A 17,612-nucleotide genomic window follows, 5' to 3' on the forward strand; every position below is an offset into this window, starting at 1 on the left:
CCTGCTCTTTTTATGTAAGCAAGCTCACATATTTTAACTTTTATTGCAGACTTGTAGTGTTTTAAACAGTTGTGGTGTAGAAGTGGTAACCTGTTATGGCAAAGAATTGACTTCTTTTAAAAACAAGGGTATACAGTGTTCCTTAAAGTGCCAGGCTGGATCACGCGCTGTTAAGAGGGAGGTGGATAATTAAAGAGGAATGTAAAATGACATATATGACCGATAAGGAGCAAAGCTGAGCATAATAAGAACTGGAGAGGACCCCAGCAAAATGGGAACGAATCCAGATGCCGCACTGAAGTATTCTCTTGTATTTGCATGCATTACCTTTCACCTAATTCTGCTTGGCAGTCTGTCATTTCGCTCTGATTGGACTTGGCTCATGGGTTGTTATGTATGAGGCAAGGAGGTGATTTGCCCTGGGGCCGGTAAAACATTTTCATGCTGCAAAAAAGATCATGGTTCATCGTCACATTTTCCTGAAATACTATGATTAGTTGCAGTATTTCACACCAAGATGGCCTTGAAATTAAGCAAACTGATCACAAACTGAGCAGCTTTGTTGGACAAACATCAAATATACTAATTTGTTGAATTGAAATGATTTTCAATACACCTGCATATGTGTGTCTTCTGGTTTCTTTTAGGCTATTAATTCTGAAAGTGCCAAAAATCCTCTATACTTTAAATCAGTGGTCCCCAACCTTTTTATCACTGCGGACCGGTCAACGCTCGACAATTTTACCGCGGCCGGGGGTAATAGGAGACAATGACACCCGAAGTGTGTTGCTTATGTTCAGTCTACTCCGTTGTTTTGTTTTGGTTGCTGTCACTGCAGAAAAACCCGCTTCACACAGATAGGATGTCGGAAATGGCAACAGGGTTTTCAGTGCTGTGGTGGCGATCTCAGGGTATTCTGTCATGACTTTAATCCAGAACACCGACAGAGTTGTTGTCTCGAACATACTTTTAAGGCCGCCGTCATTTGCGATCTCCAGCAGTTGATCTTCTTCTTGCACAGACCTGCTGGATTCACCTGGTTTGTTGACAAATGGGTTGCGGATCCATTCCTTGGCAGTTCGTGGGTCCTTTGTGGTTGGGAAGTAGCGCTCGAACTCTTTTATAAGCAAAGACAGGTGATCGTGCACCAGCTGGGAGAATGAAGACTCAGGCTCAGTGTCACCCCAAATCCCCGCTAATGTTTGAAACATGTCCAAAATACCTCTGTTGACGCGCCGTACGCACAAATCCAGTTTGGCTTTAAATGCAGCTACTTTATCTGCCAACTTGAAGACAGTTGTCATTTTCCCCTGAAGTGACAGATTGAGTTCATTGAGCAGGCTGAATATGTCCACAAGTAAGCCAGTTTTGGCGCTCAAGTGACCGAGATGTAACCGAGAGAATGCGGTCATTTTTCAAAATAAAAGATCGTTCAGACTCAGATAATAAATAAAACGGAAATGATTAATGATTTCTTGTGCGGCCCGGTACCAATTGATCCACGGACCGGTACCGGTCCGCGGCCCGGGGGTTGGGGACCACTGCGTTAAATCACACTTCTTATGTCGTTTTGGTTGACATACCGCTATAAGGTAAAATTCATGGATTAAATTTTTGTGTGTGGTACGAAACCTCTCCGATACTTGCTTTATTTAAAACACAGATGTTGGAGATGTTTCCAGGGGACACTAAGTGATGAACGCTGACACAGGGACAGGCTTTTGTTCTCAAGTGACTCATGAAGTCTGAAGTTGACTATCGGCCAGCGGTGTTGAGTAATCGCATGTAAATGTTTTTAAACATTCTAAATGCATGGGTCAAATATTATTTTAGGTTTTAAGATGAGACACTGACTACACATGAAGTACACATGTACAGTGTATCAGCCCATGGTGAAACGACAAATACAAACTACACACACTTCAAGAAGAACTGTGAGCTCAGCAGTAACAGACATTCTTCTTTTTACCTGTTGCACCCAAATATATATATATATAAAAAAAAATGGCAACCAGTTACATCAGGTATGTGTTGCCTCGGGCATGTTTCGTGTAAATAAGAAGACTATAAAGTTTCAAGAATGGTGATTTTAAAAAGGACTGTAGTGTCAAAGTGCAGTGGACAGCTAAAGTGGAGGACAGGAGAATGAACACCTCCACAGCATTAACTTAATTCAAATAAAACAACAGGACTGATGAGTTTTGGTTCCCTCTGCAGTTGTTCAGTCTGAATTGTCAGAATCAGCTTTATTGGCCATGTGTGTTGGACACACCAATTTAACTCTGGTGCGGTGGCTCTCAATATGTATGTACATATCCTTATGTAAGGCAATAGCAAAGGACATGTAAACAATATAAGGCTGTGTCTCTTCATCCAGGATCTCACTCAAACTGTTTCTTCCCTCTTTTTATTTTCAGCACAAATTGAAGTATAAAATGGATATAAACCATGCAAGCTGCTTGCATCATATTTGTTTTGGGATGAAGACATGAAAGAATTGGCATGATCTCGTGGGATTTACAGGCTTATCTGCTGCCAGAACTTCCAAAATCAATCAATCAAAATGTATTTATACAGCACTGTAAAAGCAACGTCTGGTCGACCAAAGTACTTTACAAGGGCAATGTAAAAACCAGAATAAATAATGTCAAATAGAGAAATAAAACATAGGAACATAAAGACACAAACTACACAGAATCAACAGTTAAAAGAAGGAAGCATCAGACAATACTATGTATTAAAAGCCAAACTGGTTGAAAATGGCAGGGGAAGGTCAGCTGTGCCAAAAGAAGTGATACTGGAGAATTTGCCTAATGATAGCAATTTTTTTTTGTGAAATAATGAAGAAAACCCTCATATATTTGAACAGATGCCTCAGGATGAGCGGTAAGGTTACATGGGCTAATGACAGAATTAATAGTAGTGAACAAAACCTGAGGTTTGTGACGATTACTAACAATGTTAGAGAGTTCAGTTTTGCAGATTTTACCACCACCTGATAGTCTGACAAGCAGTCCCTGAAATGGCGAAGGGAAACAAAGTTTATCCTTCTTCCATTTACGTTCAGCTTTATGACATCTTTGGCTTTGTTCCCGAGTTTAGTCATTTAACCAAGGTTCCACCTTCTGCTTAGCCGGTCTACATCGGAGGGGAGCAATGGAATCCAGTATATCCTGACAGGTGGAGGTTAATAGACTTAATACTTCCTCAGGATCCATGTACGAGGACACGTCCCCCATCAGATACAGACCAGAAGCAAGTAGAAAACTCTCCTGCTGTTGAAGAGCAGTTAATGCAGATGGTCATTAGGGCCATGACACATTAAGTCAATAGTCAACGGTCAGGCAGTGGGTGAGCATCTGTCAGAATTCGTCGTCCTGGTGCGTCTCATACCGTTGGCATTAGGTGTGCTGACCCATTGTGCCTTGTGTGTGAGAGAGACCACTCTGATTGTCGTTCAGCTTAGTTAATCAATGCATGAGGCGAGAACAGTTCAGGGAAAGCCCCTTCGGCTTGTTGCTGTAGTATCTGTGATTTCACCCGTTTAGTTCAGTTTCTTTTTCCAAAACCAAAAGACCAGGGGGCAGTGAACGGCAATGCCATTTGCAACTTTTTAGCAGACATATTCTCGATTAGAAGCAGCTGTGTTGAATGACGACTGCTTTATTTCTGCAGTCTAGGTCTTCGCCTTTCCCTTTCTGAATGGTGAATACAGATACCACCACCTGCTGGTAGGGGGAGTTTTTTTTTTCTTTTTCTTTCTGAGCATATGTGCCAGTTGGCCATTGGGTGTAGTATGTGCAGTGGGTTCAAATGCCAGTTTTTTCAATCAGACTGGCCCAGTCAAAGGTGACACGAGGCAACAGTCGACCTTTCGTCGCTGCCAATTCTTTCACGTTGTCTTGGTGCGTCTCTGCCCTTAAAGGTATAGTCAGCGATTCTAGCAAGAGTTTTTTTTACATTTTGATCACCATGAACACAAATCCACAAGTCGTCTCAGTTAGGATCTCATAACCACATTATTCACGATTCATGAAGGTGCATTATCATGGCAACGATACTACTGACTGGGGGGGGAAGAGCTGGTGCCAAAGGAGATGTATCTCCTAGCAACTGGGACAACATGTGGCTGACCAGCTACAGACTCATCTGTTCTCTCACAGCATTCTCCAGCTGCTGTAGCTGAAGTCAGAACAGCCACACATATTTGCAAACTTGCAATTTAGCTGAATGTCCCAGGAAAAGTTGATTTAGCAAACAGGCTAATGTGACACGGGTATTTGCTAACGTAACCTTGCTAGAAGGTTGGTATACGCTGATAAAAAAAAAAAATGTAACTTGCAAGTTGCTCTTTAAGTTGCAGTGTGCTGAGCTTCCTTTTGATAGTCTGTCAAGATTCTCACAGCAAAATGACTTTCCTTTTGATGCTTTACTGTAAATTTATGCAGTTTTTGAATACCTTTTTTATTTTGCCCACACAAGTGAGTAAAAACCATTAAGATCTGCTCCAAGTGTGGCAGTTGGTTAAACTAGCTGATGCCACCATTTTACTTACAGCATTTTGTGTTTGTGTGTGTGTGTGTAGGTGACAATAGTGGACACAGGGGTGAGGGGGACCATTGCTGTGGGCCTGGTGCCTAAATTCTACAGGCTGGACCACCAGCCTGGCTGGCTGCCACACTCTGTAGCTTACCATGCAGACAACGGCAAGTAAGTCAAACCACAGTCATATATATGCTACAGTACAACATTGTTTCCTATGTGGATAATTGCTGCTGCGCCAACATGTGACTGTAACAGTAATTCTTTATATCATTCTTCTTGGTTCTACAGTATAACTGTAGTAGTGAGGAAAAGACAAGAGGCAGAGATGGAGGTAGCAGAGATGAGGATGTTGAGGTTCTCTTTAGGAGTGACCAGGATGGACAGGATTAGAAACGAGCACATCAGAGGGACAGCTCAGGTCGACTGTTTTGGGGACAAGGTCAGAGAGGCCAGAATGAGATGGTTTGGACATGTGCAGAGGAGGGATAGTGGTTATATTGGTAGAAGGATGTTGGAGATGGAGCTGCCAGGCAAGAGGTCAAGAGGAAGGCCAAAGAGGAGATATATGGATGTGCTAAAAGAGGACATGAAGTTAATTGGGGTGAGAGTAGAGGATGCTGAGGATAGAGTTAGGTGGAAACAGATGATTCGCTGTGGCGACCCCTTTCATAACCACATTACTCACTGTTTTTTGCCTTGTCTGATGTTGCTGAATCAGAGGCTGTAGTGCAATAAACGGCCTTGTTTATTTTATTCTGTCTGTGGTAGAGAGCAGTTACAGAAATCAAAATGTTTACTGTGGAAGATTACAAAATATGTTAAGTAAGGATAAGAGTACTGAGCCCTTTTTCTATCTAATATACTGTATGTTGTCTTTACCCACACACTGAGGAAATAACAGTTTTTGCTGTTGCTCATTTGAATATTTTCAAGTTGCAACATGCGGTTGTATGCTGTAACCTCCTAGGTGCAAGTGTAAATTATGCTTTAAAGGTCAATCAAATGTGGTTTTTGAATTATTGAGAAATTTGCATGTACTTCACTAGCAAAGCATTGTTGCTACAAAAAGACAATTGAATGAGGTTGTTGGGTTTTTTATTTATTTATTTATGTATTGATTGATTGATTTTTTTTTTTTTAACCACTGTAAAGGAGCTAGCATTTTGTTATGAAGATGTTGATGTTTTCTATCCTTTTTAGGTTATACAATGGCAACCCCGTAGGGCAACAGTTTGGCCCAAAATGTGCTCGTGGTGACCGCATCGGCTGTGGGATACAAAATACTGAAGCAGGTTTTACAACTGTCTTTTTCACCAAAAATGGCAAAGAGGTTGGTGCTTTATATGGTGTTATCACTGTTTCGGGGGGGCAGCTTTTTTTTGTTTTGTTTTATTTTTGTTAAACATCCATCTCTTGTTCAGGTCGGTTCAGTAGAGGTTCCTGTGACGGCAGAAGGGCTGTTCCCCGCAGTAGGGATGCATTCTATGGGGGAAGAGGTGAAGGTTGACCTTCATGCTGAATGGTTTCTGGGAGATGATGAAAATATGATGGTTGATAGCCATGAAGATGACTGGGGACGGCTTCACGACGTCAGAGTGAGCGGCACTGTAAGAAACAAAGTCTCTTTTTTTTATGGTTAAATAAATACCCCTGTTTTTATTTTTGTTTTTTTTCTGTTGATGTGTGTCATTTGATGTCAGTGAAAATTACATGAATATCAGAATATCAGGACAGAACTATAGTTTTGTTTAGATTAGTACAAAGTTTGCAAGATTGCTGTGGTATTTCTTAACTAAAGCTGCTCTGCCAAATATTAGTTTTTTCCCCATCTAGTTGGTCTAGTGAGACTCAAAACGAACTGACTCTATGAGCTGCACCCAACCACTCATGCCCCTACCATCACACCCTATTTCCTTGCTATGATGTAAACGGGGATGTATGTATGGGGATACCTGGTGGTGACAAACTATATACATTCAAAATAATATTAATTCTACACACAGGTAAAATCATGACCATGTTAAGTCACTAATGTTTCCAAAAATGGGCACGTTAGCTAAATTTTGCATCCTTTGGCTGCCTTTAACACTCTCTATCTCAGATAGTCAAACCCATGTTAACCTTGGTTTATGCTCTTTCTTTGTCCCCCTCTCTCCCTCTGTGCAAAAGACACCACCTCTTCACTCTGGCAGCCACTGTTTCAGACTTTCAGCTGCCAAGAGCTCCTCAACATCAGGCTCTATGAAATGACTATGTGCAGTTGCAGAGATGCTTTTTACAACCTTTGCTAGGTGGCAGACGGGGCAAATTTACACACCATATCTGCAAAACAGCATAGAGAAATTGAAATAACAAAAGGGCTACAAGTACAGTAGCAGAGAAGGGTAAGAACGCACATCTTGTCCGTTGTCTCTTTATCAGACAATGTGTAATGCACCTTTTATTATATTTGGTGTTGATCTCACCATTTAAGCATCTGGGTTGTTTTTGTTTTTTTATTTATTTATTTTCTCTTTTTGCTAGGTGTAGGACTAAAGTAACATAATCTGCAGAGGGCAGCTGGGTGGTGCGTTTGTTAGCAAGAATGTCCTGGGTTGAGACCTTGTGGCCGACCGGGCCTTTCTGTGTGGAGTTTGCATGTGTGGGTTTTCTACTCGTACTGCGGCTTCCTCCCATAGACGTGCAGGTTAGGTTGACTGGTGACTCTAAATTTCCTGTAGGTATGAGTGTGACTGGTTGTCTGTCTCCAAGTATCAGTCCTGTGATGGATAGACTGGCGACCTGTCCAGGGTGGACCCAGCCTCTTGTCCAGTGTCAGTTGGGATTGGCTCCAGCCACCTGCAACTCTTGCGCATTTTTTTAAAATTGATCATTTAGCCAATAAATTATAATAAATGTTTTCTTTATTCTGATGGGCCTGGAAAAGTACAAATCACTTTCATGTCACACCAACAAAGCAAAATAAATATTTTTTATATCACTTTTTCAGTTATTTAAATAGTTTTTGTTTTATTAATCACTTTAGCACTTTTCAGAAGTGTTTAACATAATAGTTTACCATACTTTTATATGAGTGGTTGAAATAAACGCCTACCATTGGTTTGTGTTGGGAGACGGTATGCTTTGTTTTTCTAGCATGTCTTTGAATGGGACAGATTATTCTCTGTATTTTGTTCTTCAGTGTGGCTATTGCCGGTTCCCTGTGTTTGTTTTGTGCTCTTGCCAGATCCTTCAGTTGGCTGCTCTTTAGCAAATCCCTCTGTTGACAACTGTACTTAATGCTCTCCATAATTCAGGGAAAGCTCTAGACACAATCACTTGAATTTGAATTATTTTGTCTCAGTCATCGTATGATCTTGCCGTGACTGGATTTGGGTCACCTTTGGAGTGTTTTTGCAGATTGCTTCTACTCAGGGACTTGGACATGAGGTTCAGGAACAAGATAAACAGCAGACTCAGTGAAGACGTTGAGTCTGTTGTCTTTGACTCTTTGCTCTTTGTTGTCTTTGCTACATCAGTGTCGGGGATTATGCAACATTTTGTCCAATCTAGTTGCAAAGCTTAAGAGCCAACCTGTTACCTATAGATAAAATAGACATAAATCCTCATATTTGTGTGATGCTTTTAGTTTGCAGATAGTAATTTTCAGTCATAATAGTCCTATGTTATTATCCTCCTATTAAAACCTTGTTAGAGCGATTTATATTATAGACAATGTTTGTTTTGTTGTATTTGATTTACTGTAGATAAGATGTTCTGTAACTGTACTTAACAAGTGTCCTTAGGACCAGTAATGTCCTCTGCCAGCTGTGACCTCGGATTGGTTAACAGGATCTAGCAAGCTTCCCGCACCTGAAGCTACAGAACCATGGAGAGCACATTAGTCTTTGCCCATGCTTGGTATTGTGATCATTAACGTCTTTGCTATTTCAGGATGCTACCATAATTGCGTATTTTTTGGTGGTACTTTTTTTTTTTTTAAGCTTAAAGAGGTTTTCAGTAAATGCTTGAAATGAGGAATACAGAGAATATTTTGAAGTGTCAACAATATGCTTTGGGCTGTGTCTTAAGTGTGGATTTCAAGAAGTAGATGGGGCCACACTAACCTAATAAAATATAATTAAATGTAATTCATACGGCACATCACTTTTAGTATTCTCATATTTTCTGTCACTCAAACATGCTGACACATGCAAAAAAAAAAAAAAGAAAGCTGTGTTTGTTCAGTTTTGGTCAGTGGGCGATAGAAAGTACTCCAAAAGCTGAAAGACACATCTGACACATCACCTTATATAGCTGATACACCAAATATGTGGCTACAAAAGGCCTGGCTACTTCCACATCCAGAAGAGACAAAGCAGCATTAGTGTTTCTAAATAAAGTCCAATACTTGGTCTCATATTTTGTTTTGTGTGTCCTACTTAGTCTCATGTTGAGTATAAATTGCAGCGAGACTGTATAATCGGCTCCCTTTTTTTTTTTTTTTTCCTTCAGCACAAAAGAGCAAGTGTCCATGAACATGAGCATTTGTTTGTGCCAGGCCTGTAATGCCACATGTCAGGGACTGAACAGAGTTTAAACTTCCAGAAAGCTGAGCTTTTCATTTACTCCCCCCAAAATGAAAAAACACAAATCAATATCATCATTATCAGCCAAATAGTGCCCTAAAAGAGATCGGTAAATGATAACTGAACTTAGAATACAGCCAACTGAACTGTGCTCTACCTCGACCAAAGACAAAGTGAGCTACTGAATGAGATGAATGGGTAATGTGTATATACTGACTGGCCAAACCAGTAACGCACACAATGCATGGACAACATATAATGCTGAATAATCTACTGATAAACATTAAACAGACAGTTTGCTAACGGCCTGATGTTTTCCTATACATAAAAGTAGCAACTTCAATGTAGCAAAAGTTTAATGTTAAGTACAAACAAACAAAATTCGTATCCCAAATTCCACCTTTTCTTTATTGGGCACTTGCAATAGTCCAGGCCTAGTGGAAGGTAGAAGGTGGGTAGAAATTGGAAGGCGTGCTGCCAGCCTCAGTCCACTTTTTTTAGTTTGGACGACCCACGTCCCCAGGCCCACAGACCGGTAACTCAAAAAGAAGAAACATATTTGTACAACTTAATTAACTTAAGGCTTATTAATCGATGTATGTCTAAACAGTAAACAGAGGTCAACAGATGCGCCACATAAAAGCACTGCAGCTGTTTGGAAGATGGTGTAGTATTTTGCTCCTCTATTAGTGGGCCACCATGTTCTGATCTGTACAGGCAACATGACAGCAGTGGCCTACATAAATCACCAGGGAGAGGTGTGTTCAGCTCAGCTCCTCAGCATAGCCACACATTTGCCCCATCAAAGCCGTGCACATTACTAGAGAACTGATCACATTAACCATATCCTGCTTCTCGTTTATGCCAGTAGCAGTAGCCTTAGAGGGCAAAGTCTGTATGAAATAGAATATTGGCTACATACTATCGCCCTATGAGTAGGGTCTTTGGCCCCAACGGCTCTTTTAACTGGCTGATGAAAGTTCTCTTCACTGTTGTGTGAGGGAAAAATCTAAATGTGATGGCGTTAAAGGCCTATACTCAAAGAATGTGGGGTTATGGTATGTAATGTAAATGGTTTTTTTTTTTTTTTTTTTTTTTTGCTATTACTACTGGATTGATGTGTTGTCTCATTTTGATGGTAGATTTGAGGCTGTACTTGTATGTATTTGACTGCGTTATAGGACGATATGCTTTTAATATTTTCTCAATTTTGTTTATGTATATGGAGAATTTGAAACATCAGCCTGATTAATACAGCAACACCCAAGACTCCAGCCTCTCATGACAGAAGAGTCCATTCATCTCCTCTCTGGTCCAGGGCCAAGAACATACTGGACTAATGTACTGTGTTGCGGTAGTTTTGATCTAGAGATACAGACTGTGAGATGGGGCTGCTTTTTGGACAGTAAGTGTGTTTGTATTAGAAAATGTTGCCCTCTTTTCTGAAAATTGTTGGAGTCTGTTTTACTCTTGCTGTGCTGCTCTTTACTTTAGATTTCTTTACTACTCCTGTTTATCAGCCCTTCTTCTCCCGAAGGTTGCGTTTGACTACCCCTTTCATTCAAGTTGATTTGTTCCAGTATTGATGCTGTGCTGGGGGTGCTGTTTAGTAATCAGTGGTGTTGCTGGACATAAAGCTTTACCGGGGACAGTTTGAGGGTTGAGGGTTCGAATCTCAGTGCCTGCAGTCCACATGTCGAAGTGTCCTTGGGCAAGACACTGCACCCCCCAAGTTGCCCGTGATGGCGGCGCGCATGCACGCAGCGGCCTGGAGCCCCTCTGCTCCAAACAAAATTTTGGTGTATGTGTCACAATGTTACAATGACAATAAATAAAGCTTCTTCTTAATCTGTCAACAAGTCATGAATTAAAAAAAAATCAGTTTTTTTTTTTGTAGCACATAAGGCCCCATAACATATCAATGCTGCAACTACTGTGCTTTAAAACTGTTGTGCAAGCATAAGCGTAAACTTTATTGCCAAGTGTTATCAAAAATACAATGAATTTGACTCCAGCCCAATGGCCCCCTGATGTGCACAGCAATAAAAACAAAATAAATACAAAATATATACAAGTAAAAAAGCACATGTTAAAAGAGCAAACATAGGTTAGCTGTTCAAGAGTGTAATATCCCGGGGGAAGAAACTATCTGTGCCTGGTTGTCTTGGCGCACAGTGACCTGTAGCGCCATCCAGAGGGAAGGAGTCCAAACAGTTTGTGTCCAGGATGTGAGGGGTCTGTAGAAATCCTCTTAAATAGCGTTTCAAGAGTAGTCCAACTGATCATATGCATCGATATATGGAGCTCTAATTTACTTCACATTCAACATCCTCACCTGGTTACGTACTAGCTAACTAAACTAACGGTAGCTTGTTTACCAACTACAGCCAGGTCTCGCCTCTTTTGCCCTCTTCTCTCTGAAGGAGTCGGTAATGTTTGAGTCCAAATAAGATCATTGGTATTATTCATAAACTTAACTTAGTCCCCATCACATATAGTCCATTCCTTTCTTTTGTTTCATGCTCCAGGACGTGTCCTGCTGCGTGTGCACCGGCTATGACCGGCATATCCATATGTGCACACTGGTGTATGAACCCTGACCACTTCACCTTAGCTTGTATTTTGATTTGACACTCTGGATTAGATCAAATCTTTGACATGAGTCGTTCTGGTTCGAAAAATGCATCTTATAACCTCGGATCAGCGGGGGCATGGAAGACGTGCAGTGCAGATTTGAACTGCAATGGCCTCAGAGGGCAGAAAATAAACACAGGGCTTGAAGATAGCAGGGTGGGGTTTGGTACAGCATGGAGAAAAACTTTATAGATGACTTTTTACATGATTTATCCAAATTTGTACTAAGTCTTAGTTAATGCATTCTTAACTTCAAACCACAAATCCAGGACAGAATAATCACTATGGTTGTCTTGATTGGGCATCATGAGTGTTTGCTGTAAATTTCATGTCAGTTCATCCAATACATGTTGTTTTAGTCTGGATCAACCAATCAGAAAAGTAACATTTTCATCCCTAATAAGCCACCTTGTAAAACGAACCCATTTTCTTTTCTGTCTTTGCCAGACACCAAAGAGGAGTGTCTACACAGTGATTAATACTGACTGATCAGTTTGTGGTTCAGGGCTGTTTTCTCAGTCATAGACTAAACTATGATTCAGGTAGGTGGTATCGGCCACTTGAATGGATTCCATTGTTGGCAGCTGTGCCATCAGAGGTGAATGAATACAGTGCTGTGTTCTCACCACTTCACTGTAGTGAAATGTAATGCCTATGTTCTGTGGTAAGGTGTGAGTGCCCATGTCCCCTTCCTTCAACTTAAAAAAGTAACAGCAAGACACAGTATAGGTGAAGGCCAAGCTGTGTTTGAGTCCCATGTGCGGCTGTGTGATAAACAAATCTGTAGTCATCCCCAAACATTGGTCTCACACACATGCATTGTAGAGGCCCTCATCTTTGCTGAAAGCAGAGTACTGTCGGTGAGAAGAACAATGCTACCATTAGTTTTGCTCTCTGTCTTTGTGTCTGTCTAGTCCAAAAAAACAGAAAAGACAAAGAGAGGCAATGGCATGAAATGTTATGGTAGAGCCAAGTCCCTGGCAGTCCAGCAGGTAGTAAAAATTCAATAAGCGGAGTAACAGGACTCTAAGGAATGTTTTACTCTTTCTCATGTGGTTAGAAGTTTACACAGCTGGAGTGCCCGGCTACATGGTTGTTCAACAGTCCAGCAGTGATTTGTTCTCTCCATTTCATTTTAGTACACTTTCATGCGTAAACAGCCATTAGTTTTCACATCTATGATAAACTGGTGATAATACTCAAACTGATAAGGCTGCCAAGTTGTGACAAGTACAGAGAGTTATTACTTTATGCACTGGATACAGAGAAGGGTGTGGGACAAAGACAACATGAGCTGCTTCCTGGAATGATGCTTTTGCTTGAAGGGGAACCAGAAAAAGAAAAGTGTGGCAGAGGAAATTGAAAGATAGGTGGAGACATGAAGGGGAAGAAGGCTGCTTTGTAGGCTAGAAATCTTGAGTCACAGGGTCGGTGTGAGGTTATAGTCTGCATCCAGAGCAGAATACTATGTCACTTTCAAGGTGGTCACATTTAATCTTTATGTTAGTTTAACTTCTAATTCACTTCATAGTGTGGTTTTGATGCATCTGAAACTGTCTGTTTGCCCCGACTGTGGCTACTTGAACACAAAACTCACCTTTCCTCTCCTCTTATTACTTCGGACAAGGGCAGAGGTTATGTTTTTGCCAGTGTTTGTGGGTTTGTTTGTTTGTTAACAGCATAACTCAATGTAATGAACAGATTTTAATGAAATCTTTTGGAGAGGTGGGGTGTGGCCCACGGAACAATTTGATTTTGGTGCTGCTCCGTTGCATAAGTTGGATACAGGGCAGGATTTTTCTGAAAGATTATTTACCATTCTGAGCTCTGTAAATGTTGACTCTACGTGAGCCCCCTTGTGGCCAACATGCTCGGCTGTGCTGCTGAGCACTGGAGTGAAGACCGGTGCAGCTAAGTGTAATGTAACTTTCTGCATCTATGAAGAACTGTAAGTACACATTATGCCGGTCTGTATGGGACATTTGTTTTTCCATTTATGGCATTTACGATTCACTCATGTCACTGTATTATATAAAGTTAATTTGTTCATGGTGTGGCTTGTTCATGTTGTTAGAACTAGCTGACATGCTAAAATTAGGGGGTAAATTCCAGAAAGTAGGTTAGTTGTTTGAGGTGAAATGAGGGAATCTCTGGCCTTTCAGATCCAGAAATGAAGATCTGCTCTATGCAGTGACAGCTGGGCAGGGGCTTGATGGCAGAGAGCCAGGCTCAAAGCTGTTAACATTTTCATCTGTGAGACTGGTATTATTCCATTTTATTATGTTTTGACATTTTTAAGGTGACAAAGTAACCACTTAGAGAATGTGTGGTCAGTCTATGTAAGTAATGCCAATTTAGAATTTGTTCTGACGTTTTTAGAGTTGCAAGTGCTCATTATCTGACCAAGCTAGTTTTATTAATAGGCAGCTACATCTTGTTCAGAGCACAGTAGTCTGTCGGCGAGGACCTAAGCTGCATGTCTTTGGACTGTGGGAGGAAGCCAGAGTATAGTACATGCAAACTCTGTACAGAATGGTCCTGGGTTGGCCGGGGCTCGAACCCAGAACCTCCTTACTGTGAGGCGACAGCGCTAACTGCTGTGACGCCCCGAATCGGGGTGTGTGTGTTTAACAGGTTTGATATGAATTGAGGTTATGCTGGTGTGTACTGACCTCAGGAAATAGCCGTATGCTGCACGCAAAAGTCTGACACTGACAAAGGCTTTCATGTTCTCCTGTCTACTCAGCTTTTATGTGATGCCAACCTAACTACCAGCTAAATAAATTAAGGCATTTCAACAATAAACGGTTTAAAACACACTTGAGTACTGTGTGACAAAGTTCAGCTTTAACCAGTGCAGCAGGAGACACATTTTACCCTCCTGGCTTACCATAGCTGTATGCCCTGCTGCTGCTGGCACCATTCAGTACATCAGCATCAGTACAACTCTTTCAAACTTGCTCTGCTGATGTTCACAGCTTGTACAGACTCACAGTCCCTCGACACTTCCTGTGTGTGCTGATAGAGGTGGGTGTAAGATCTCGTTCAAATTCATTCTGCTGATGCTAGTAGTACTAAACTCGCCCTCCCTCTACACTTCCTGTATGTGCTGGATACTGCAGCAGCTACGCATGAGAAAGAGGCTTGTCTCCTTTGCAGTAGCCTTAGCTTGTTACCATAACTTTAGCTGTGTGTGCTTGCTACGGACATCATTCAGTTGTACACTCATACCGTACACACAGCTATTTTATGTATACAATGTTATAAAATTCTATATGATAAGCTGCTGCTGCACAGCATAAGCTCTAAATATGTTGGTGACCTGCACCTTATTCATTTCAAATAATACATACAAATTAAAAACCATCGGACAATAAACCATGATGTTGTACAGGATCAGCTAAATTAAGTCAGTGCCAATGGGAGGATAAAAAAAAGCTCTACTTTGAGGTGATGGCAGTCAGGCAGCACATGGCTTGCCTGACTTTTATTGGCCATATAGGCACATGAACTGGATGATGGAAAAATTCGACAGGTTTGATTCATGTTGCCTAGTAACCAGTATGTACACGGGGTTATCAAACTTCCTGGCACTAGTTCCAGCTGCATATTGTAGCTGTGTTTCCATTGTTGGAACCTAACCAGCAGTACATCCTCACGGGTTGATGTGGACCACCCTGCTTTGCTTTTGCACTTGTTTTTATTTATTTATTTATTTTGTCAGTCTCTGTTTAAAGAAGAGACGCACTCACAGCTGAGCAGGACCTGAAGTATCACTCCACAGTGACAACCAGCCAGTAACAGAGACTGTGTGAGAAGTTTATCAAACAGCTGTTGAACAAGCAGAACACAAAGCTGCACAAATGTGAAGTCTTCAACCCTTTGCCTGCAGTCCACTCACTGGTCTGCTTTACACCTAAGCCAACCAGTGAATATCTTTTGTTTGAATAACTTTTGAATGAATAATGATATGAGCATCATTCCAAATGTCAGCAGTAGGTTTTCATGGTCAAGTAATCATATCATGAGGGTTAAACTATCCTAGGAATATTGCTTGTATGACATTGTGGGGAAACGGACTTTCCCCTTGGTCGAGGTTGAACTCTGAGTGCTGTCTAGTCTCCATTAGTTTTTCCAGCTACCCTATTCCTTTTTCCTGTCCCACATAGTCACTTCCTCTTGTCTTCTTTAATCTCCTCCATCTCTTTTCCCTCTCCTTTATCACTGTTTCTTCTCCTATCCTCTCCTGTCCTTTAAGTCTTATTTTTCTCCTCCTCTGTCATTGCCTCTTTTCTTGCAGCATTTCATCTACTCTCCTCTTTCAGCATCTATTCCCCTTGTATATAATTTTGTCTTCTCTCTGTCTTTTTCATCTCCTCTATTCTTGTTTTATCTCCTTGTATCCTGTTCCCCTCCATCCACATCTTCTCTCTCCTTGTCATCCTTTCTGTCCTCTCGTCCCTCTGCTTCTTCTTTTTATTTCCTTTCCTCCCCATTGTCGATTTATCCTTTGTTCATTCCCCTATCCTGTGTTTCTCCTCTCTCTTTCACCCTCTCTTCTTTGTTCTTATTGTTTCTACACTCCTTTCTTCTCCTGTTTCCTCTTGATTTTTCTCCTTTCCTCTGTCCTAGTCCTTTCTACTATTTTCTCTCCTCATCCTGCTACCATTTCTTTCTTCTGGTTACTCTGATGCTGTCCTCTCATTCTTGGTTCTTTATTTGTTTTCTTTCCTCTTTTTCCCTTATGTTCTCTGTCCTCTTCACTGTCCTGCTCTCCCTGTTTCTTTTCCTCTCCATTTAACCCTATCTCCTTTTATTGTCTCCCCTCTTCTCTCCTTGTTTGCACCCATCCTTTCTCTTCCTCTTCTCTCCTGTTTTTTCCATCTCTACAAAACTCATAGATTTCAGTTGGGTTTTAGTTGTCAGACCCATAGATATGCAATATTTTATTTTAAAGATACTCTACCTAATTCCTTTTTTAGCTGCTAGTTGGTCAAGTGAGACTCGAAACAAACTGACATCATAAGCTGCTCTTACCTGCTCTTTGCGATTCCTGGTTGTGACAAACTGTACAAAATGCCGTCTCCAGGCTAAAGCTAGCATTGGCTGACTGACAAGTACATTTGTCACTTTGGTAGAATGCTCTGGTTTCTGCTGATGTGACACAAAGCACTAACACTACACAAAGCTGAAATGACTCCCTAATAAAAATAATAGTAATTTGATACAAAGGTAAAGTCATGAACATGCCAGGTCGCTATTGCTACCAAAACAAACACATTAGCTTTAGATGCTAACACATCCAGAAGTAAGACTGCCACATCTGAATCTAATCTAGTCTTTTGGCTGCTTTTAACACTCTCCATCTCAAAAAGTCAAACTGATGTTGGCCCTGGTTTTTGTTCTTTCTTTGTCCCACTCTTTGCTCTGGCAGCCACTGTTTCACACTTTTAGCAGATGAGCGCTCCTCCATGGTTGGCAGTTTGAGAAACGGTTTTAATGATCTGCTCTAGGCTAATTTACAGACCATATTTTGAAAGCGCAGGGTTGCATAGCTGGGGCTGTAACTAGAGGGTAGCATAGCTGAGAGACGCCACATCCTGCCCCATTTTAATTTGATTTCTCAGGCAGTTTAAAATCTTAGTTAATGCACCTTTGTATGTGTGGCTATGCAACAGATACTGTATTTCCAGTCTTGGTGGTTTCCGACAGATCTGTCATTAAGTTGCCACTGATGAATTACACCTCTCTGACTCCTTGGTGTTTGTTTCACCAAGGAGCACCTCACTAATATTTGGTCAAAACAATGGAATAGTTTGTACCTGTTGCTATTTGATAAGTGTGGATAATCATTGTTCTTGTTGA

General features: G+C 41.1%; 1 protein-coding gene across 2 annotated transcripts in view; it reads left to right on the top strand.

The window, feature by feature from the left end:
- Nucleotides 1-17,612, top strand: part of LOC109951865 (SPRY domain-containing protein 3-like) — an 80,546-nt gene that overhangs the window by 8,381 nt on the left and 54,553 nt on the right. For both annotated transcript variants that reach the window (XM_020586593.1, XM_020586594.1), the window contains exons 4-6: nucleotides 4,586-4,710; nucleotides 5,746-5,875; nucleotides 5,967-6,152. In XM_020586593.1, the coding sequence (XP_020442249.1) occupies nucleotides 4,586-4,710; nucleotides 5,746-5,875; nucleotides 5,967-6,152 (441 nt within the window). The remainder of the gene's footprint in view (nucleotides 1-4,585; nucleotides 4,711-5,745; nucleotides 5,876-5,966; nucleotides 6,153-17,612) is intronic.

This window comes from Monopterus albus, unplaced genomic scaffold (genome assembly GCF_001952655.1).
Source record: "Monopterus albus unplaced genomic scaffold, M_albus_1.0 scaffold415.1, whole genome shotgun sequence".
Lineage (NCBI taxonomy): Eukaryota > Metazoa > Chordata > Actinopteri > Synbranchiformes > Synbranchidae > Monopterus > Monopterus albus.